At 35.7% G+C, this 24448-nt stretch overlaps 1 protein-coding gene across 3 annotated transcripts in view; it reads left to right on the top strand.

Annotated features, from left to right (window-relative positions):
- DNAAF4 (dynein axonemal assembly factor 4) overlaps positions 1-24448 on the top strand; it is a 74557-nt gene that overhangs the window by 32921 nt on the left and 17188 nt on the right. For 2 of the 3 annotated variants that reach the window (XM_038580479.1, XM_038580477.1), the window contains exons 5-9: positions 2450-2595; positions 4100-4209; positions 18736-18889; positions 20300-20405; positions 22705-22985. In XM_038580479.1, coding sequence (XP_038436407.1) covers positions 2450-2595; positions 4100-4209; positions 18736-18889; positions 20300-20405; positions 22705-22814 — 626 coding nt within the window. In that variant the 3' untranslated portion in view covers positions 22815-22985. Of the gene's footprint in view, positions 1-2449; positions 2596-4099; positions 4210-18735; positions 18890-20299; positions 20406-22704; positions 22986-24448 lie in introns of those variants that run through there. The other variant, XM_038580478.1, reaches the window with a different exon arrangement.

The following is a 24448-nucleotide window of genomic DNA, read 5'->3' as shown; positions in this document are numbered from 1 at the left end:
CCCAGGAAGAATAGGCTTCACTTTTCCTGGACCAAGACAGTGATTTTATAAGTATCCCACTAAGATTGCAGCCGTTCTAAGCTTCCAGTTCCATTTCCAGTTTCCCACCTCTGTAATTATATCAGCATTAAATTTCCAGGATTTGGCCTCTATATATGATTTCAGATATAGATATCTTTCCAAACAGCTTTTTTTTTTGTCAGGTTTTGCATTACAGAGTAAATCATTGATAAGACTGTAAATCACTGATCACTGCTATAAATCACTGATAAGACTTTCTTTGCTTACTTTTTAAACTGAACTGTATATTTGAACCTTTGTCATATTTTTATGAAGCATTTTATGTGTTTATAGCATTTTATCCAGAAATTGTAAGTTTTTAAAAGTTTAACCTATGCTAAAAACAGCTAATTTCTTTTATGTTTTATTGCTTGTCTTATTTTACAGTAAGAGTTTGAAAGTTCAGATAATTCTGTTTTTAATGTAACTGGTGGTCACTTTAATGTTTCTTCATGCACATTTAAAAATGTTTATTTTAGCAAAATTAATAAGAAAATAATTTTTAATTATGGAAATAGTGCTACTCCCTTCATGTTCTGTATCCTAGTAAACATTAATATAATAATCTAAAGTTATATACTTCATTTTTTTTCTTCTGTTTTCCTTCCGTTATACTAACATTTAAGGATCTTATTCACAACATTTTTAGTGTTCTCCACTGTGGAGAAAACCAGTCCTTTTAATTTTTACCCTTAAATTCCCTATTCTTGGGTTCTTAATTTCATTTCTTCATGTTCTGGAACATTCCTTTGATTAATTTACTTGAAAAGATGGTGAGGTAGTATATTTACTTAGTTCTTATGTATCTAGGAATGTCTTTTGCATTTATAAGTAAGCAATTTACTTCGATATAAAATTCTTGGGACATTGTATTAGGTAGGTTAAAGCTAATTGTTATAAGGAGATCCAAAATTACAGATCAAATAAAACAGAATTTAGTTCTCCATAATTTAATACTTATTATGTAACAGTGATCCATGTTGGCCTGATAGATGACTTTGTTCTATAAGGCCATCCAGGCTAGTGGCCATCTCTGTCATCGCATCATTTGGCTTTTATCTCTTGATCCTGCAGCTGGCATTGTGTTTTAGCCAGTGGGAGGAAGGGAAGAGGAGCCACAGCAAGCAGGCTTACCTGTAAGATGATCCATTATATATATCACTTTTATTTACATTTTGTTGTCTCAGATTTGGTATATAAGCACACCTAATCTTAAGGAAGGCTGAGTTATGTAGATTATAGCATGACACAGTCATTTGCTTAGCTTAGAACTCAAATTCTATCTCTAAAAGGAAGAGGGGAGAATGGATAGGATCCTGAAGGATAGATGTATCAACCACAGGCATCTGTAGAAAATTTGCACTCAAATTTTTTTTGATACTGCTTTCTTGTTTGAGTCGTTACCTTTTCCTCCTTGCCCTGCTCTTCCATCTCTTGGAAATGTCAATGTAGGCCATTTTCAAATTTTTTAATTTAGAAGTTTTTTCTTTTTTGTATGTATTCATTTTATATTAAGGATATTCCTCTTCATTCACATTTGTGGAAAATCTGTTTTTAAAGTTTTGACATTGCCTTTTAAATCAGTGTATCGTATTTTTTGTACTTTTGCATCGTTAAAGTTACCTTTTTTTTTAAAGTTACCTTTCCTTCCTTTTCCTCATATATGTTATATTCTAACGCATAATTTCTCCTCTTATATTGACTTAATCATTATTACATCAAACTGTATACAAAAAATGTACAGCTTTTGGGCAGCCCTGGGGCCGTGGCGGTTTAGCGCCGCCTGAAGCCCTGGGGTGTGATCCTGGAGACCCAGGATTGGGTCCCACATTGGGCTTCCTGCATGGAGCCTGCTTCTCCCTCTGCCTGTGTCTCTGCCTCTCGCTCTCTCTCTCTCTCTGAATAAATAAATAAATTTTAAAAAATAAAAATCTTTAAAAAATGTATAGCTTTTCATTATTGCTCTGTTTATTTTCATTAGCTATCTCTGATGGCTGAAAAATTTTTATACTGTGATAAGGAAGCTTATAGAAGATATTGCTGTAGGATTTTAAGGGAAATAGAGAGAGCATTGGTAATGATGGCTTTCTAAAGTGGATGTAGAGTTGCTCAGGGTGCCCTTCCCTGGAATGAATGTAAATTAAAATTCTCTTTCTGTTTTAACAAAGAGAATCCTAGAAAAGTAGCTGAAGTCATTGATTAAAGAACAGATAACTAGGTGCCACACTTTTGATAATGGATTTTACATTGCTTCTAGCAGAGATTATCTTTGGTTTATTTGTATAGAATTTTAGAAGTAGCTTTGATGTGTGATTACTTTAAAGGTCAGTTTGATTGTTATCTAGAAAATAAGAGAAAGATAACTCATTTGCTAATATTGCTTTTGAAGGAAGAAATTCAGAAAATATATTTTTGGAGAAGTTAAAGGAAGATAGTATTCCTGCTCCTCGCTCTATTGGCAGTATTAAAATCAACTTTACCCCTCGAGTATTTCCAACTGCTCTTCGAGAATCACAAGTAGCAGAAGAAGAGGAGGTAGATATACTTGTTCTTAGTTACAGTGATCACAAATGAAAATACTTGATTTTTTATTTCATCTATTAAAACTAATACTGGGTTTTGAATTTCTTAAATATTTATTAGACTTAAGATATTACTTCTTGAATACATTTCAGTATTTTGTTTTGAAAAAAAAACTATATTTTGCAGAATTTTTTTTGCCTCCTGAACACTGATGAGAGAACATTGATTTAGTATGCAGTATTATTGCTTATTCCAGAAGATAAACTGTTACACTTGCCATCTGTTTTGTCAAATGCATCACTTCCTATCTTAGATTTATAAACTTGTATTTTAGTAAGGGATCAATATGTGTTTGGTAAGAGATTTGGACATGTATTGTTTTAATGTTATTACAACTAATTATTATTAACATCAGTAATTTCTAATATGACATTCTAGAATATCTCTCATTCAGTTTATAAATTTATAAATTCCTGGGTCCTGGGATTTTGAATGTTGTATCTTTAGTTGTATGTAGGCACTAAGAACTGCATTTTTTACTACAAGGTATTAATTGTTGCCTCTCACAATTGAAAAGTTGTGGAAGTAATTAAAGATCCTTAAGACATGATGACAATTTATAAATATTACTATTTTCTTATTAAACAATGTATTCTAGGGATCCCTGGGTGGCGCAGCGGTTTGGCGCCTGCCTTTGGCCCAGGGCGCGATCCCGGAGACCCGGGATGGAATCCCACATCGGGCTCCCGGTGCATGGAGCCTGCTTCTCCCTCTGCCTGTGTCTCTGCCTCTCTCTCTCGCTCTCTCTGTGTGACTATCATAGATAAATTAAAATAAAATAAAAATATTAAAAAAAAAATAAACAATGTATTCTAAATTTTATTATTTGTAAAATTATTTCTAGAATTAGAAAATTATAATTATTTAAAAGTCATTTATATTTTTTCAATATGGAAAAACAAATATATTATGAACAAGAAAAATAAAATAATAATCACATGAACTCCCAGAAATTTGTAGGAAATTTGCACTAGAAATTTTCATACATTTGATCTTGACCAGCTAGTAATGTTAAGCCAAAAGGACAAAAACTGTAAGTTTAAAATCACATTATCAAATAGTATATTAGTCTACTCAGGCTACTCTAACAAAATATCCTAGACTGGGTGGCTTAAACAACAGAATTTTGTCAAAGTTCTGGAGTCTAGAAAGTCCAAGATCAAGAGTACAAGGAGTGGTAGGAGAGCTGTGCCTCTTCTAATGAGGACATTAATCTCATCATGGGGTCCCCACCCTCATGGCCTCATCTAAATCTAATTACCTCCCCAAAGTCCTATTTCCAAATACTATCATATTGGGGATTAGAACTTCAAAATATGAATTTTGGAAAACACAAATAATTAGTCCATAACAAATAGTATTTCCATCTTATGGTAGAAGCTGAGATATCTCAAAGTAGCTGTTAATAAAAATATGACTTTTGTGTCCTTCATTAGACTTTATTCTCTGATTTCAGTGGTTACACAAACAAGCAGAGGCACGAAGAGCACTGAATACTGATATTCCTGAACTTTTTGATTTAAAAGAAGAAGAAAAGAACCCAGAATGGCTAAAGGACAAAGGAAAGTACGTTGCTTGAACTCTGGCTATGAGATTTATAATAAATTAGGTACACTTTAGTCTTAAAATATTTTCAAGATATCTTGACATATGTGCTTATGTGTATGTGTTGTTGGGGAAAGATAATGCAAATAAGCAAATTAGGTAGGCGGGGCTTCCATATTTAAAAAGTCAGATCATATTAACAAGGCTCCTATTTTTGTTTTTGTATTTAAATGTCACAGAAGTGAAATATATGACATCTTTTGGTTACTTATTAAAATCCCTTTTAAAATAGCTTACATTTAGCATTAGTTCTTCCTCATACCTCTCTTAGCGATGTGTTTTTTAGGGTTACCTGGGTGGCTTAGTCAGTTGAGCTTCCAACTCTTGATTTCCACTCAGGTCATGATCTCAGAGCTGTGAGATTGAGCCCTGTATTGGGCTGGAGTCTGCTGGGCATGGAGTCTGTTTAAGATTCTCTCCCTCTGCCCCTCCCCACTTAAAAAACCTCCCTCTCTCTAAAAAAAAAGTGTTTTTTTTTTTAGAAATTAGAGCTTCTTTGATTCTTCATATCCATCTTTAAAAGATTACCAAATTATCTTATAAATGATCATGTTATGTCCAGGAAGTCCTTTTATTTATTTATATGTTGATCTATGTATGAATATTTTATACAATTATCAAAAACAGTGAATTTTGATACATTATGAATGGCAATTTGAATTCATATTTTGAGTTGTAGATGTTACTTGTTATATTTCATTTCATATGCTTTTATAATATTTTTCTATTGTTGCCATAACAATCTACCTTAAGTTTTGTGGCTTCAAATATCACAAACTTATTATCTTACAGTTTTGGAAGTCAGAAGTTCAAAATGGGTTTCACTGGGCTAAAATCAAAGTAATGGTTGTGTTTCTTCTAGAGCCCGTAAGGAAGTATCTATTTCCTTTATTTTCCAATTTTCAGGCTGCCTATATTCCTTGATTTGTGGCCTCCAGCCAGCAATTACATCACTCTGACCTCTGCTCCCATAATCCCATCTCCTTCTCTAACTCTGATTCTCCTGCTTCCCTCTCTCTTTTATAAGGATCCTTGTGATTAGAGTAGTCTCATTTGCATAATCTTCCACCTGAAGACCTTAATTTAGGCCTATCTGTGGAATCATTCCTGCCATGTTAGGCAACATAGTCACAGGTCCTGAGGATTAGGATATAGACATCTTTTGGGGAGAAGATTTCCTTTTTTTCTTTAAATAAAGGTTTTATTTATTTATTTATTTATTTATTTATTTATTTATTTATTTATTTGAGAGAGAGAGAGAGAGAGAGAAAGGGAGCATGAACAAGGGAAAGGGCAGAGGGAAAGGGAGAAGCAGACTCACCTCTGAGAGGAAGCCTGATGGAGGGCTCAAATCCAGGACCCTTGGAATCATGACCTGAGGCGAAGGCATATGCTTAACCAGCTGAGCTGCCCAGGTGCCCCTGAGAGAAGGTTTCCATTATCTGTCTACCACAATGTCTATATTTTTCTTTTCTTGTCTTTTCTCTGTTCTTTCTTGTTTTTTTCTCCTGTTACACCAGGGATTTATATGTGGAGTTGAGCTGAAATGACAGTTTTTCTGAAGGTCAGAGGCCTGGGTCTGACAGGTTGGTTTCTCTTACTTCCACCACTAAAGCCCTACATGATCATTCCTCCTCTTTCTCCCCTTTCCCTCACTCCCCTATTCCCTCCCTCCCTTCCTCTCTATTTATTCAACCATTAAATAAACATCTACTGATTGCTTGCTATTTACCAGACTGTAGGTTAGGCTCTGAGCTACAAAGATCAGTGGAGGAGACAGACATACACACAATAGTTATTATACTATATGGGAAATACAATATATAGAAAAGAACAAGGTAAAATGAGAATGGAGAAGAGGGGCACCTACTCTTAAAGGGAGGAAGGTAGGTTCAAAAAAACCTTCGTAGAGAATGTAGCACCTGAGGTCCTCTTAGTGACAAGTAGGACTCTTAAGAGAAAGGGAAAGAAAGGCATTCATTTTAAATAATGGAGACAATATGAACAAAAGCTGAAGAGACAAGAAATAATAGTGTGATATATAGGTTAGAAACTATGTCAGGAGAGGATGTAGGTTAAGTTCAGTTTATAATATGTTGAGTTTGAGATGTCTCTGGGCCAGTCTGGGTGACACTGTCCAGCAAGTTTGAACCCAGAGGAGAAGCCAGCACTGTAGAAATAGATTTGGAGGTTATCAGCATTTATACTGTAGTTAAATTTATAAAAGTAGCCGATATATCCACAGAGTGTATAAGCCAGGAAAGTAGTAGCCTAAGGATAACACTCCGTGACCTACCGACATTTGAAGGTCTTACAAAAGAAAGGAGTACACAAAAATACTCCCAGAAGCCAATGGAGTAGACAATTTATTTTATTTAATTAATTAATTAATTAATTAATTAACTTATTTTTGAGTAGAAAATTTAAAGTGTTTTTGTTTTGTGTTGTTTCCTTAAGAATATAAAAGATTTGAATAGCTTTGGAAGCAAGAGAAAGAAGAGGTGATTGAAATCTCTCTGAGCTGAGGGAAGAAAATTAGGTGAAAGCCAAGAATGAATGGATTGTCTTGATTTTGTTTTCCTTTTCCTCTTTTTAAAAGTTGCATTCACCTAAAAATTTTCAAATAACAAATATTTTGGGCAGGGGCAAAATTTACACAGCACATATTAAATGGAAGTCTCTCTTGTTTTTCACCCATTTTCCTTGGCTAACTGCTTGCACTGCCCCCCAGCTGTAACATTCTAAGTCATTGCTTTAATTACATTTGCTTATCTCTAAGCTGCTGTCATCAAGATCACAGATAATATGTTCATCTCTTATGATAGTATACAGGAGCTTTTGTGTATATATATCTCATTAAATCCTAACAACTGTAGTTAGGTAGAACCTACTATTTATGCACTATTCAACAAATGTTTATTGAGAAACTAGCAGCTATACACAAAATAGCTCACATGTTATTCCTATAACAATGTGACTAGTTGTACATTAGTATTTTTATCCCCATCTTGCGAACATGGAAAACAGGGAGAGATAAGTTAAGAAAACATGGCTAAGGTGATGCTTAATGAGTAAAACCAGGATTCAATTCCAGGTCAATATGATTACAAAGCTTGTATTCTAACTACTTCACAGATTAATAAAATCCACTTCCTGTCCTTGGATCCCAGTTGTGAAGGCAGTCTTAAGTGGTTTGATTATAAATTGCTCCTCCTTGCAATCTGAGAATGCTGAAATGACCAAAGCTGAATGGGCTCTCCTGTTGGATTGATTACTTTGCTCTAGAAAATGTTGACAGATTGACTTGGAATGGACAGATACTTCATTTTCTGAGACGGGAGGAAAGAAAGTGAAGACAAGTATGGGCCTAGATAAGGGAAATTGATTAGTGCATACTGTTAGCCCTGCCAGGTTGGAGAACATGAATTCTTAGAGATGTCAGTATAGCTGTGTAATTTATCTCCTATTGTGTTTAGTCTTTTGGATTTAAGAATAGATCTTTGGGCCAGAGTGGGAGTTTTAACTGACAAGTACAGTAAAAGACTAGTAGTGCAAGGGACTAGATTGTTCATGGGAAAATAGCTCAGATATTTAGCCATGAAGTCCAGGATGGGTTAGAAAGGAAGAGGTGGGGATCCCTGGGTGGCGCAGTGGTTTGGCGCCTGCCTTTGGCCCAGGGCGCGATCCTGGAGACCCGGGATCGAATCCCACGTCGGGCTCCCGGTGCATGGAGCCTGCTTCTCCCTCTGCCTATGTCTCTGCCTCTCTCTCTCTCTCTCTGTGTGACTATCATAGATAAATAAAAATTAAAATAAAATAAAATATTAAAAAAAAAAGAAAGGAAGAGATGCCACGAGGGGCCCATTGGGCTAAGAAAATGGAGCCATTAAGAAATTAGAGGGCATTGTATGATTGAAGATGTAGTATAAAGGGAAAGGTCGTAGAATAGAAAGTTCTGATTAGCGGCTGGGATTCCAGAGTTTGCTATTTCTAAGGTAGTGCAGTTCAGGCGATGATGGAAGCCAATGTGTGGCCCTGGCAGTGGGTAGCAAAAGTAGAGTTGAAAGGAAGGTATATTGAGTAGGTGTTCTAGGTATTTTAAGACTAAATTGATAAATGGGTTATATACATAAACCTTAGAATCTTCTGGAATCATGGCAGAAGTTGGGATAGAAACAGATGATGGGAACCAGGTTTCAAAGCCCTTAATGAATATCAGAAGAGTGATTTTAAAAAGCCAGTACCAACAGTGACTAAAAGGGTATAGGGTAAAGATGTCAGGAGTCCCAAAGGATAGGGACTTCTATAAAAGAGTTATAGCTTGGCTCTAGCAGAAGAGAGCCAAGACAATGCCAGTTCCTGCAGTTCCACACCCTCATGTGGGGAGTTGGGGGGAGAGGGTGGTAGAGATTAAGATTAGCACTGCCTTCAGGGCAGAGCCAGGTTTATGTTAGAAAGGATTCTGTGGAAAAGTTGAGGGTATAAGACAGGACTGGGAGGTAGAGTCTATTATGGAAAGAACTAGGAATAAGAAAGTACAAATGAGGAGTCCCTGGCTGCCTTGATCAGCAAAGCACGAGACTCTGGATCTCAGGGTCTTGAGTTCAAGCCCCAGGGTGTGCACAGAGATTACTTAAAAAAAAAAAAAAAGTGCTAAGGAGTAGAGGGGAATGTGAGGATGGGAATAGGAAAGGCCAGCAACATAAAGACAAGGGAGAAGTGTGCTTTTAGATCAGTGCTCAAAGATAACAGGGTTGATTGACATGGTGAGACAGTCTTTTGGTAGAGATGTCATGATGCTGGGCCTGGCTAAAGGTGCTAGGCAGTGTTGGTTTGGTCTTCTGATATGCTAATGAAGTGATTTGGATTTAAAAGTAGAAAGGGCAGATAAGATTGTTGAGCCAGGGTTGGAATTTTGACTGACCAGTGCAGTAAAACCGTGTGTGTGTGTGTGTGTGTGTGTGTGTGTGTGTGTGTGTGTGTGTTAAAATTAAAAATCAAAACATAGAGATAAAATTGACTGCTGGCAAAAGCAAAGAATTGGCAGCAATCTAGTGCAAAAGTAAAATTTGCAGCAGACATGACTGGTAGATTGTTGTTACTTTTAGTCTCTTGGTTTTGTACCATTTTCCTTACTACCTCTAATTAGATAGAACAAGAAGGAAGCAAAATAAGAGGACCAACAGAAGAGAGTTGAAAATGAGGAGGGATGGAAGAAAACTTAGTAACTAATAACACCTAGAGAAACAGAGCAAAGTACAGTTAATCATAGTGCCAAGTACAAATAGATAAAAGGAAAGGTAAGACTTGTTAGAAATGTATCCTTGCTAGCAATGTAATGCAGTACAAAAGATAGAAGTAGACATAATAGAACTGATTCAGAAGTAGTGTGTTGAATTTAAGCCAAAGGATGAAATACTTTTATCTCCAGAGGCTTTGTTTTGTGATAGCCTTCTATATTTACACAGACAAAAACAGTCCAACTGTTTTTTCTATGCTAAAACCCATGGGACACTTGTTTCACAAAAGGGTAGAGGTGGGCAAGCCTTTCAAAAGAGCAATAGCTTTTTCATTTTTCTTTGCCTAACCTTCCACTGCTGTCTTAGTTTTAAATGCCAAATGTCTATCTTCCGGGAAAATATATAAGCTTAGGTAATTTTATTTGCTCATGAGAGCATTTTACCTTTTCCAATTAACATTATGTACCACACAGCTTTTTACTGAGAACGTCTCATAAAAAAGAGTCTAGATGCTCTAATTTAGATATGTCCATGGTATGATATTATTTAACAGCCTTACATGACTCAGAATCTGTAAATAACTTTAATAGCTACCCTTCTAGACACTTGTAATCATATAAAGTAAATGGACCATTTTTCTGTGTCACTGACATTACTCTGTACTTGATTTTTAGCATAAGTTTTTTTGGACCCTGTCTTAACTTCAGATTTAAATCCCTTCTTTTCCCACCTTAGGGCCACTTGAATCCCATCGTCATACCTCAGTCTCTACAGCAAATGTAAAGTTATATAGGAGGGAATTAAGGATATATATTATTCTACAATCTAGTTCCCAGCCTCATTTTGCTATTATCACATAAAGTCGTTGTCTACCCTATCTTAAGTCTGAATTTTCTTTTCTTTTCTTTGCACTTGGAGCTTAAACTCATGAACTCAGGATCAAGACCTGAGCTATGATCAAGACTCAGATGTTTAACCGACTGAGCCACCCAGGTGCCCCCTGAATTTTCTTTTTGTTCTTTTGGCTTAAGTGCCAGATTTTGTAGCTTGCCTAATATTCTAGTCCTTTTAAGATTAAGGAACTGCTTTGCTTTTGCTTTTCCTTTTGCAACCAGACTAATTCTACTTCTGAACCCCAGGTTTGTTTGTAGAAGTCTGGTATCTGCTAACAGACTAACCTAGTCTGCCAGTCTATATTTTTGCTTGTTTGTGTATGTTCTGTGGTTGGATTCTATCTGCCTGTCTGGATGTCCTTTAACTTCATGTTGGACTTTTTGATGCTGATTATTGACCACGTTCTCCCAACACAGTATACAATTCTATTTGCCAAATTGAATTTCATTCTAATCCTTAGGTTTGGGTCAATGCCCTGGCACGAACTGTGAAGGGTTAGCCTACCACAGTTTCATGGATATGGGGGAGAAGACTCATGAGTCAGAGACAAAGGACTATTATCAAGGCAGAGCAAGCGCTGTGAACTTCATGTTGGTTCTCTTTGCCTCTCAAGTCCTACAAGCCAATACAAAGGCAGGCCCAGGTTTGAGCCATAGCTGAGGACACCATACTTAAAGAATATAATTTTTTATAAATTTACTTTTACTTATTTTAGAGAGAAAGAGTGTGTGTGGTGTGTGTGTGTGTGTACAAGTTGGGGCGGGGGAGGGTGGGGGGAGTAGAGCAGAAGGGAGAGACAAGGAGACTCTGTGGCATAGGAGCCAGACACAGGGCTCCATCCCAGGACCCCAAGATCATGACCTGAGCTGAAATCAAGAGTCAGGCGCTTAACAGACTGAGCTATCCAGGTGCCCCAAGGAACACAATTTTTTATAAGAAGATTGTAACCAAACATGTCCAACTTTTGCCCCCCAAGGAGATACTATCCTTTTTTAATACCGAACAGCAAATAATCTGTTCTTTGTCTCAGAGGAAGACACTATCTCTATTTTCCAAGGCTGTGTGCTATATAAACATCTTTGAAAAGATTGTCCCAATTAAAAGCTGTTGATGCATCTGACATAAGACATTCATAAACAGAAGATTCCCATGGAGAATCGTCTCCCAACAGTCCTTTGCACCTGCCTGCTTTCAGGACAGAGCTGCCAAATTTGCCTTGCTCTGCTACATTTTAAAAACTGTTTCTGGAGATAAAGCAACTTTCTTATACTGCTACCTTTTGCCTGACTTAAGGAAGTTTAGAATCCATATTCTAAGGTAATTTCTTTGAGGTAATTATCATTTTGTTCAGTTGCTTGTTTGTATGCATTTTATATTATAGCCCATAATATTCTGTTGTGACACAGTACCTATTATAGCCTAACGTGTCATTTTGTTTAGTATGTAGTTTCCTCTTCCTGTTTCCTTCGTGATTGCTAAGTCGTACTGCTTGATGTACCCTCACTAAGGCATGCTGATACTCAGCTTTAGAAGCTCTCAAGAGACCCAAGAATGTTTTCTGTTTTGAACAATGAGATGCTGAAAGAGACAAGGACTTTTAAAGTCCTTTCAGGGGAAGGTGGCTGTTCCAGTTCTTACTGCCCACACAACAGAGCTCTTCTGTCTTCTGTTGGAATGTGTTGTTCCCACCCCTAGTGCTGTGTCTAAGCCCTACTACTTCTGATTTCTCCTAGCTTTCCTCTGCCCTTTTCTTTACTTCGTCCTACAGCTCTTCTTTCCTATTGGTCCTGCCCCTGGCTGCTTCTCCCACACTCAACTCTTGTATAAAATGGTTGGCCCTTTTGGCCATTGCAAATCAGAATGTTTCTTTCTTTATAAAGGCATACCAGTCAGTTATCATTAAAATGACAGAATGTCTGCAATTGTCCATTTCTCTTTGTTCTCACTGTATGTACCATATAATAAGCACTCAGTATGTGTTGAATTAATGAGTACCTTTGCATAATTCTTTTCCCTGACACTGCCTTTTTTTTTTTTTTTTTTTGGAACATTAAGGGAGACTTCATGGTTATTAGCTTCTCTATTTAAATTTGATGTTCAGCAGTTACTGCACTTTAGTTACAGGTTTAATTTTATTTCCCTTTCCTTTTGAAATTTGGCTATTTCCACGTTTAACATCATTCTGAAAGCCATAAAGCAAAACTTTGGATGTTTGTAGTGGCATTGTAATGGCATTACATTAAAAGAATGTAATGTTCATTTGGATTTATGTTTTAATATGTATATGTAAACATTAAAATATTTTAATGCTTCACATTTCTTGCTATTATGCCTTCTACAATGGTTCTTTTAATAGTGCTCATTGTAAACTCTTTTTCCCTTAGAACCTGGGAGAATTTTTCTGACATAACTGTTCTATTATAAAACTATATACTTACATTAAGGATGAAAAATAGAACTGTTCTTCATTTAATTTTTAATTATTAGTTTAGTTTTATTTTTTTAGAGTTGGGAGGGGCAGAGAGGAGAGAGAATCTGAAGCAGGCTCCCAGTGCAGAGCCTGATGGGCTTGGTTCCACAACCCTGAGATCATGACCTGAGCCAAAATCAAGAGTCACATGCTTGGAGCACCTGGGTGGCTCAGTTGGTTAAGCATCTGCCTTCAACTCAGGTCATGAGCCCAGGGTGCTGGGATCAAATCATGCGTTTAGCTCCCTGCTCAGTGGGGATCCTGCTTCTCCTTCTCCCTCTACCTCTCCCCATTGCTTGTGCTGTCTCTCATTCTCTCTCTCTCTCTCAAATAAATAAACAAAATCTTGAAAGAGTCAGATGCCTAACTGAGCCACCCAGGTGCCTCCAGTATGGAACTGTTCTTCAAATGTGTATGTTATATAAGATTTCTAAAGACATATAGACCCAATGGAATAGATGGTCCAGAAATAGGCTTCCCTTCTATGATCAAATGATTTTCAACAGTTTTTCAATGTAGAAAGGATAGCCTTTTTAACACATAGTGGTGAGAAACTGGACCCTTACTTATTAACACCTTACATAAAAATTAACTCAATTGTTCAAAGACCTAGACATAAGAGCTAAAACTATAAAATTCTTAGAATCAAGGACAGAGTACATTATAACATTGGATTTGGCAGTATTTCTTGGATGTGACATCAAAAGCACTGGAGTGCCTGGGTGGCTCAGTCGGTTAAGCATCTAACTTGATTTTGGCTCAGGTCATGGTTTCAGAGTCTTGAGACCAAGCCTTGAGTGTGGCTATGCACTCAGCAGGGAGTCTGCTTGAGATTTTCTCTCTCCTTTTGCCCTTCCCTTTTCTGCTCACTTGCACTCTCTCTCTTTCTCTCTTTAAAATGACATCGTTTTTTAGTTTTGTTGACTGTTTCTTTTGCTGCAGAAGCTTTGTATCTTGAGTAAGTCCCAGTAATTCATTTTTGCTTTTGTTTCCCTTGCCTTCATAGATGTATCTTGCAAGAATTTGCTGTGGCCAAGTTCAAAAAGGGTGTTGCCTGTGTACTCTAGGATTTTGATGGATTCTTGTCTCACATTTAGATCTTTCATCCATTTTGAGTTTATCTTTGTGTATGGTGTAAGAGAATGGTCTAGTTTCATTCTTCTGCATGTGGCTGTTCAATTTTCCCAGCACCATTTTGAAGAGGCTGTCTTTTTTCCAGTGGATAGTCTTTCCTGCTTTGTTGAATATTAGTTGACCATAGAGTTGAGGGGCCATTTCTGGGTTTTCTATTCTGTTCCATTGATCTATGTGTCTCTTTTTGTGCCAGTACCACGCTGTCTTGATAATCACAGCTTTGTAGTACAACCTGAAATCTGGCATTGTGATGCCCCCAACTCTGGTTTTCTTTTTTAATATTCCCCTGGCTATTCGGGGTCTTTTCTGATTCCATACAAATCTTAAGATTATTTGTTCCAACTCTCTGAAGAAAGTCCATGGTATTTTGATAGGGATTGCATTAAATGTGTAAATTGCCCTGGGTAGCATTGACATTTTCACAATATTAATTCTTCCAGTCCATGAGCATGGAATATTTTTCCATCTCTTTGTGTCTTCCTCAATTTCTTTCAGAAGTGTTCTGTAATTATTAGGGTATAGATCCTTGACCTCTTTGGTTAGGTTTATTCCTAGGTATCTTATGGTTTTGGGTGGAATTGTAAATGGGATTGACTCCTTAATTTCTCTTTCTTCAGTCTCATTGTTAGTGTATAGAAATGCCACTGATTTCTGGGCATTGATTTTGTATCCTACCACACTGCCGAATTACTGAATGACTTCTAGCAATCTTGGGGTGGAGTCTTTTGGGTTTTCTATGTACAGTATCATGTCATCTGCAAAGAGGGAGAGTTTGACTTTTTCTTTGCCAGTTTGAATGCCTTTTATTTCTTTTTGTTGCCTGATTGCTGAGGCTAGGACTTTTAGTACTATGTTGAATAATAATGCTGAGAGTGGACATCCTTGTCGTGTTCCTGATCTTAGGTGAAGGGCTCACAGTGTTTCCCCATCGAGAATGATATTTGCTGTGGGCTTTTCGTAGATGGCTTTTAAGATGCTGAGGAATGTTCCCTCTATCCCTACACTCTGAAGAGTGGAAGGAGCCTCGGTGTCCATCAAAAGATGAATAGATACAGAAGATGTGGTATATGTATACAATGGAATATTACTCAGCCATTAGAAATGACAAATACCCACCATTTGCTTCAACATGGATAGAACTGGGGGATATTATGCTGAGTGAAATAAGTCAATTGGAGAAAGACAAACATTATTTGGTCTCATTCATTTGGGGAATATAAAAAATAGTGAAAGAGAATAAAGGGGAAAGGAGAGAAAATTAGTGAAAATATCTGTGAGGATGACAGAACATGAGAGACTCCTAACTCTGGGAAACGAACAAAGGGTAGTAGAAAGGGAGGTGGGTGGGGGTTTGGGGTGACTGGGTGATGGGCACTGAGGGGGGCACTTGACAGGATGAGCACTGGATGATATGCTATATATTGGCAAATTGAACTCCAATAACAAATAAATAAATAAATAAATAAATAAATAAATAAATAAATAAATAAATAAATAAGAACTCCCCCCAAAAAAAGAATCTGATGAGACTGTTGACCCCTCCACTTCATATTTTTAGCCATTTGTGAAACAATTTAATTATCTCCAGAAGATGTATTAAATTAAATACAAAGATAGATATACTAACAAAATAAATAAATAAAATCTTTTTTTTAAAAAAACACAGGCAACAAAAGTAAAATAGGTTAATTGAAATGCATCAAAATTAAAAGCTTGAAAGACATGCATGAAGGACACTATTAACAGAGTGAAAAGACAACCCATAGAATGGAGAAAATATTTGCAAATCATGTACTGATAAAAGGTTAAAATCCAGACTACATATAAAGAACTGCAGGACCCCTGGATGGTGCAGTTGGTATAGTTTCCCACTGTTGGTGTTTTTGGTTCAGGTCTGAGCTCAGGGTCGTGAGATCAAGCCCCGTTGAGTGCAGAGTCCTCATGAGTTTCTGTCTCCCTCTCTTTCTGCCTCTCTCCCCCCAACCCTGCTAAAGCACATAAAAAGATGCTGAATATCACTAATTATTTAGAAAATGCAAATCAAAATCACAATGGGATACTACTTTACATACATTACAATGACTATGATGAAAAAAAAAACAGAAATAACAAGTGTTGGTGAGGATGTGGAGAAATTAGAACCCTTGAACATTGTTGGTAGGAATGTAAGATGGTACACAGTATGGAGTCTCCTCAAAAAGATTAAAAATAGAATTACCATATGACCCAGCAATCCCATTTCAGAGCATATATACAAAAGAATTGAAAATAGGGACACAAACAGATATTTGTAACCCCATGTTCATGGTAGCATTATTCACAATAGCCAGGAGGTGGAAGTAACTCAAGTGCCTGTTGATGGATGTTTTGGTAAACAAAATGTGGTATAACCATACAATAGATTATTATTCAGTCTTTAAGAGAAACTCTTGTTATATGCTACAACATGGATGAACCTTGAAGACATTATGCTAAGTGAAATAAGCCAGTTACAAAAGGAAAAATAACTGTATGATTCCACTTATATGAGGTACCTAGAGCAGTGAGATTCATAGAACAGAAAATAGAATGGTGGTTGTCAAAGATAGGAGGAAAGGGACTTCATGTTTAAGGGTACAAAGTTTCAGTTTCAGAAGATGAAAAAGTTCTAGAGATGGACTTGGTGATTGATAGTTGCACAACAATTTACATATACTTAATGCCACTAAACTGTACATTTTAAAATGGTTAAAAATGGTAAATTTTACGTTACATATATTTTATCACAATTAAAACAAAAGGCTTGTAGTAGACACTATAGGTTATCTAGCCAAAATGTATGTCTCCCTTTATCCTTACTGGCTGAGACCCTTTTTCATTTAGGTATGTAGACCTTATCCGTGTGACTTAGGATGGGGACCCTATTCAAGTCCCAGGATAAATTCTGATTGACTTCAACGAATTAGGGTTGTTTTCATTACACTGCTGGTGGGTTTGCTTGTTTGTGTTGTTGTTTTGTTTTTAGCTAGATGTACAAAAATATGTATTAAAATGTTGTTTATAAAAGCAAAGAATTGGGAAACAAAAACTCTGTCCATCAGTAAGAGGAGACTGGTTTCAGAAATCTTGGCTCAGATCCGAGACTACTTTGTAAAAAAAACAAGAAACAAAACACTGTAAGACAAGTGTATCTCCATATATCTTAATATGAAAAGATGATCATATTGTTGAATTTTCTTAGATGCTCCAAAACAGCAATATATAGTACTAAGGAGTAAAAGTAAGGAGAGAAAGACAAGGGTGGGGGGAGAAAGATTGAGGAAAAGAAGGAGAGACTGGTGGTTTTAGTAAGGCAAAATATTTTTTTAAGGGTAGGTACTTTTGGTCAGTGAGATGGGAAAGGAGGTGAGCCAGGAGATTTCTGGGAAAGGTTTTCTTGCTCTTACAGAGCATATGCCAGAAGATACTGTCCCATTTTCTTCTAATGAATATTGTCCTTGAATGTTGCACCTGAAACTATGCAGCCACCTTACATGCATAAGGAAAACCAGCCTTACAATGAAGTAGCTGCTGAGTACAGTAGAATGGAGAAATGGAAGGAACCTTAGGCCTTAGGATAACATCCTCAAGCGGCTGATTTCAGTGGGCATGTAGCCTTTCCCTCTGGACTTTTTAAATGTGAGATAATTTATTTACTTACTTGTTTAAGCCAGTTTGTTGGGATTCTGTTAACTTTCATTCAGAAATATCCTGGCTGGTATGAGGCATTTCAGAAATGTAAACTGTTACCAGAGAATTAGCTTTTCCAGTGTGTGCAAGTTATTTTAAACTTGAGTCAGGCTTAGGTTAGATGTCACAGTGGTGTCATCTTCCCTTTTACTAATGATTTACTGGGTGCTTTTACTTTTGATGGTATCATGTTCTAGAACTGTACAGTATGCAGTACAAGCAACTGGAAATGAATGCAAAGTGTTATATGGTACTTTTATTTTTGGTATTTTCTATTTTCCTTATATTTATGCATTTTTCAGAATTCCAAGAATTTTCATAAAAAACACTTTACATTTTAACTAAATATTTTAATTAGATACATCTATTTGAAGAGAATTTTGGAAGATTTGATCTATTAGATGGTTTTGTTTGCAAGTAACCAAAAAAAAAAAAATACAAATTTAAACTGGCTCCACGTTAAAAGGAATTTATTGGTTTATATAACTAAAAAGTTAAAGGTTTGTTGCATTTTAAGTAAAGCTTGATCCAGCAGCTTAACTATAACACTAAGGACTCCATTTCTGTCTGCCTTTTTTATTCTTTTCATAATTCCAGCTTAATTATGGTGTTTCCATGGTGTTAAACATGGTCACCAACAGTTTTGGGCTCTGTGCTTTCTTCATTTGTATCTAGCAAGAGGAATTTTCCTAATTTTTCATTCTCCAACTTTGGAAACAAAGTCATAGGTTTCATTCTGAATAGATCAAGTTAGGTCACAAAACTCTCCCAAGCCAATCATTACGGTCAAGAGGATGGAAATATGCCTATTGGTTTAAACTACAGATGATTACCCTTGGAGTTGGGGTCGAGGTCAGTCCCTTTCAGATTACATGCTGATGTACGTGGAGGAAAGGTGGAGTCAGTGCAGTCTATGAAGTCCATTACACAGAGGATAAAAAGGGAGGTATGCCATCTCCTCTGCCTAATATCATTAGATATTATTTCTGTGTTTGTATTTCAATGTTATGTTGTTTTCCTTTTCTCTTTTTGTCTCATTAGCAAATTGTTTGCAACAGAAAACTACTTGGCAGCTATTAATGCATACAACTTAGCCATAAGACTAAATAACAAGATTCCACTGTTATATTTGAATCGTGCTGCTTGCCACCTAAAACTAAAAAACTTACACAAGGCCATTGAAGATTCTTCTAAGGTATAGATATATATTTATTTATATATCGTGCTTTAAAATTGTTACTCTCTTATTTATTGGTTTAAATGATGCCCTTAATCTTTTTTCTTTTAAATTTATGTAATTGAGGGATCCCTGGGTGGCGCAGCGGTTTGGCGCCTGCCTTTGGCCCAGGGCGCGATCCTGGAGACCCGGGATCGAATCCCACGTCGGGCTCCTGGTGCATGGAGCCTGCTTCTCCCTCTGCCTGTGTCTCTGCACCTCTCTCTCTCTCTCTGTGACTATCATAAAAAAAAAAAAAAAAAAAAAAAAAAAAAAAAAAAAAAAAAAAAACCATAACAATTACATAAATTTTTAATTTATTCAATTACATAAATTTATTTTTTTTAATTTTTATTTATTTATGATAGTCACAGAGAGAGAGAGAGAGGCAGAGACACAGGCAGAGGGAGAAGCAGGCTCCATGCACCAGGAGCCCGACGTGGGATTCGATCCCAGGTCTCCAGGATCACGCCCTGGGCCAAAGGCAGGCGCCAAACCGCTGTGCCACCCAGGGATCCCGAAAGATTTTGTTTTTGAATAGGCAAGGAGCTGGTGTTTTTGTTTTTTGGTGTTTTTTTTTTTTTTTTGAGACTTCAAGGTACTATATTGCCTCAGTGTATCAGGTGAAGTTCACAAGGAAATTAGTAAATGCTTGTCAGTTTGTGCTTACCCTTTATTTTAGTAAAGCTTTGCAGACTTAATGCAAGGTTGAAGAAGGAAAACTTGGTGTTTTCATGCTATCACTACCACCTACACAATAGAAGAATAGCTCTATAATAATTTCCCAGTGTTCAGAATAACCTATTATATCCTAATTTCATTATTAATATCATGTCATTATCTTAAACATCTAGTTTTTTTCTTTTTTGTTTTCCCATGTCAGAGTAACCTGTTTTAAGGGAAAATCACGTGCCAAATCTCTTATGTGGCTCCTTGAGTTTGAAAATATGAAGGATATAACCACATCCTCATACTTTGATCTCATTAAGCTATTGAAAGATCTGACAATATTTTTATGATCCAGTTTTCCCTTTACTATCACAATTTTGTGCACAAATATTTATCGAATAAATGAATAAACTGGATCACCCAATTTGAATATAAAGACCTCCAATATTCTTTAATCATTTCTGTTAATAAAGGTAAAGCTGTAGAGGTTTCACAGTTATACCAAATCATCACTTTGGGAGAAAGGGTAGGAATATTGTATCAGAACAACTGAGGAATTCTTTAAATTGTTCAACATAAATAGAAGTATTTGATAAATTTCTATGCTAGTTAGTTTCAAACTTTCAGTGGGTGAGGCTAGAGGCTTGTTTTAAAGTTAAGATTTTATCATGTTTTTGCTCAAGTTTGAATTAGTAAATTGTCTTTATTTTATTTTGTAAGGCACTAGAATTATTGACACCACCTGTTCCAGACAATGCTAATGGAAGAATTAAGGCATATATACGACGTGGGACAGCATTCTGTCAACTAGAATTGTACATAGAAGGTAAGAAATTGATAGAAATGTTTTTAGTTCCAATTTATATTCCAAAAAGAAGTATTATTGGGATTATTTAAGATAATAACTTTTTAGAACTCTACTGTTTTATATTTTTAGCACTTAATATATTCTTTGCAATTTATCTGACAAAATTAAAAATGATTTTGAAATATTTAAAAAATTATTGTTGTAGAAGGGAGTTAAAACAAGATGTGAACAAGTTTAGATTTAGGAAAATGCTGTAGTATCCAGACAACTTTTCTATGGAAAGATGTGTGATAAAGGTTATAAATGAGTCACTTAGGAGATAGTAGAAATTTAAAATGAACTGCTTTAGTCATATAGACAGACACACATATGAGCTCAGAAACAACTGATCTACCACATTGTATGATAATTTGCTTATATTTGTGAGACTGTACCAAGTTTGGTTTCAGCCTCATTGTTTATAGAAGCCATTTATTTTTTAATTGTTTTTCATTTTTAATGTATTTAGGGACCATTTTCAGTTATTCATGTTGCTCCAAAGGCAAAATTTTGTGGTAGTCGGCATTTTATCTTTAATGTTCTTCCCATTCCTCCTTACCCAGAGGGCCAGTCAACTTTCTTTTATTCAAGGCCTAAAGGCATACTCCTTTATGATGCCTTTCCAAGGAATGGTCTAGTCTAAAAGGTTTTATTATTTCTGACTTTTTTTTAAAGATTTTATTTATTTATTTACCCATTAATTAATTCATTCATTCATGAAAGACACAGAGAGAGAGGCAAAGACAGGCAGAGAGAGAAGCAGGCTCCATGCAGGGAGCCCACTGTGGGACTCGATCCGATCCCAGGACTCTGGAATCACCCCCTGAGGCAAAGGCAGACGCTCAACCACTGAGGCACCCAGGGTCCCTCTGACTTTGTTTTTAAACTTGTTTCTTTTTTTCTTTTTTCTTTTAATTTTTTAAAATATTTTATTTATTTATTAGAGAGAGAGAGAGAGAGAGAGAGGAGGGAGAAGCAGGCTCCATGCAGGAAGCCTGACATGGGACTTGATCCCAGGTCTCCAGGATCACTCCTGGAGGCTGAAGGCAGCGCTAAACCGCTAAGCCACCCGGGCTGCCCTTAAACTTGTTTCTGACATTTTTAGGAGGTTTTTCTAACCAAAGTATCCAAATTAGATTTATGTTCCCATCCATTTTTTTTAAGTCTCTTATCCAGTTTCATGAAGTTAAAAATTATCAAGACAGGAATAAAACATTTTAAAGCATTCTTTAGAAATTATAGCATCATAGACTTTTTGAGCTAAAAGTACTCTTCATTTTAAAGATGAGAAAATGGAGGCTTGGAGAAGTTAAGTGATTTTCTTCAAGTGTTTTGGCAAATCAGTAGCACTTGGTACTCAAGTTTCCTTATTCTCAAAGAAATTTTCTCACTGCTTATCTTGGTAAAGCTTTAGACTCATTTATGTGTATTTAACAAATAGTCCACAATGCTTTCCTTTTAAACCAATTTTCCTCAAAGGAATTCTGCAGATGTATCTATAAAAAAATCACAAACTGTAGTCTATGAATTATATAAAGTATGGATTGAGTCTACCAAAATGATTTTTTTAAGTCTGGAATTTCCAAATAAGATGCCATTTATTACTTTTTCAATGAGGTAATAAAAATGTCCTTTATATATGTGAGTTTTATTGAGTCTGTTTATGCTTTCATGAGTTTATACTCTTAGTTTATTTGTACTTGAATTTAAAATAAATGCTTTTGGGATGCTTTGAGGGCTCAGTCCAAAGAGTGTGCAACTCATGATCTTGGGATCATGAATTTGAGCCCCACATTGGGTGTAGAGATTACTTAAATACATTTAAAAATATTTTTTCAAAAACCCCAGAATTGAGATGCCTGGGGGCTCAGCAGTTGAGCATCTGCCTTCAGCCTAGAGTGTGATCCTGGAGCCCCATGATTGAGTCCCACATCGGGCTCCCTGCATGGAGCCTGCTTCTCCTGTGTCTCATGCCCCTCTCTCTCTTTGTCTCTCATGAAAAAATAAATAAAATCTTAAAAAAAAAAAAACAGAATTGCTTCTTACTAAATCCTGAGTGTAATGAGTGTAAGTATTCCTGAAATCACTGAAAAATTTATGCAATCTTTTGGAAATACTACATAGAGACACATATGCGAAAATGAGAATCTGATTGAAAACTTGATACTTGTCCTGAACCATGTTCTTAGTGGTTATTTTTATTAAAAAATATCCTCCATATAACACAAGTATTTATAAGATATTAATTTTATCGACCATCATTACTATTTAAATATAGGCCTACAGGATTATGAAGCTGCCCTTAAGATTGATCCATCCAACAAAATTGTACAAAATGATGCTGAGAAGATTCGGAAAATAATTCAAGGAACAGAAGTAAAATCTTAATGACTGCTGAAGCAACTAGGTACTGTACTAGATATTGTTTTAAGTTTTTCAAAAATAACTGGAGGCATTAGAAATCTTTGTAAATATTATGGCTGATTGTACAGAATCACTTTCTTTTTCATTCTCTAGTTCTGTAGAGGACAAAATATTATAAATCTACAAAAAATTAAATATTTGATTTGAATGGTTTCTGTATAAGTAAATCAAATTAAGAATGATTTAATTCTTTGTTCTTCAATACATAGATTAATTACATACACATTTTGTTGTTGTTACTGAATTCAGCTTGCCCTTATAACTAACAAAATATTTCTTGATGTGACAAGTATGGGGACATTACTGATTCATTTTTGACAAGGTAAAATTTGAAAATGAAGGACCATGTTTATAACTTTTTAAATTAAATATACTACTTAATTGAATGGTTTACCTTAGTATAATCAGTACTGATGTTCACTTAGAATTCAATGCACAAAACCTTTATTTCTCCATCTTCTGTTGTGGGAGGGTAGACCAGTTCAATCTAGCAACACAACTCTTTAGGAAACCTTATTTTTTAACTATATGTAGTGTTCCCCAAAACATTGATCATATTTCATACTATCTGGTGAAGGTAAGTTTTCTAATGAGATGTTTTCTAGTACCTTCAAGTACAACAGGAAAAAGAAAAAGACAGCAAAGGGTGAAATTAGCACAGAATATTATGATACTGGAATTGGATCGTACCACTGTGATGATGCAAACATTAAGCAAAAATAGTACAGCTTCCCTTTTGTATATAGCAGTTATCAAAATTGTATTTACAGGATTTTTAGAAAAACAAGACAACTTTTAGGAATAAGTTTTTATAATATTTGACAGATGAATGACATCTGATATCATTCAAATGGACCATAAAACAGCTTCATTCTTCCTTTTTTTTCCCCAACACAATACTTTTTTGAATATGTTTGGGTATCCTAGTTCAGCAACCTTGAGAGTTTTACTTTTATAAAGCAACTTTAGACAACTTACATAGCAGCCTTTTCCAGTTAATAGAACTTCTAATAAGGCAGGATTGCTTTCTCTTATAATCAACATTGGTTTGTTTTTTTTTATTTTTAAAAATAAACATTACCAAAGTAAAGATGGGTCTCCATGTGTGTCAAATACCAGTTTGATATTCAAAATGTTAACCAACCTAGTGGTTCTTCAGGCTCTTCTTATTATCATCCTCCACCCATCTCCCCCTCCCCCCACCAAAAGACTGGGCCCAATAGCTGTCTTAGGGGCAAAAGATCTATCCTTGGAGGAATAGAAGGGCTAATCTTAATTAATTATTAATATTTTTGATCCTATTCTCTAAATGAAATCTTGGACTTTATTTATCGCAATAGATGAGTTTGTATTCACAAAATACTTGACCTCTTTTAAGCAATCTCCTTTAGTCTGCAAGGGACTTTTGTCTTAGATTGAAGTAGTGACAGAGTTAAAATTCAACACTCCCCATCTCCTTTAGTGCCAATTATTATTAAGGCCTATGAATAAAAGATAAGTAAAAATTCTTATGGTAGTCCTTTAGTTTTTTTTTCATAATGTCAATCATTTGATTGAAATTAATTTTAAGATACCAAGTGGATATTAAGCTAAATGTA

This window comes from Canis lupus, chromosome 30, assembly GCF_011100685.1.
Source record: "Canis lupus familiaris isolate Mischka breed German Shepherd chromosome 30, alternate assembly UU_Cfam_GSD_1.0, whole genome shotgun sequence".
Classification (NCBI taxonomy): domain Eukaryota; kingdom Metazoa; phylum Chordata; class Mammalia; order Carnivora; family Canidae; genus Canis; species Canis lupus.
This window is presented reverse-complemented; position numbering and strand designations above follow the sequence as displayed.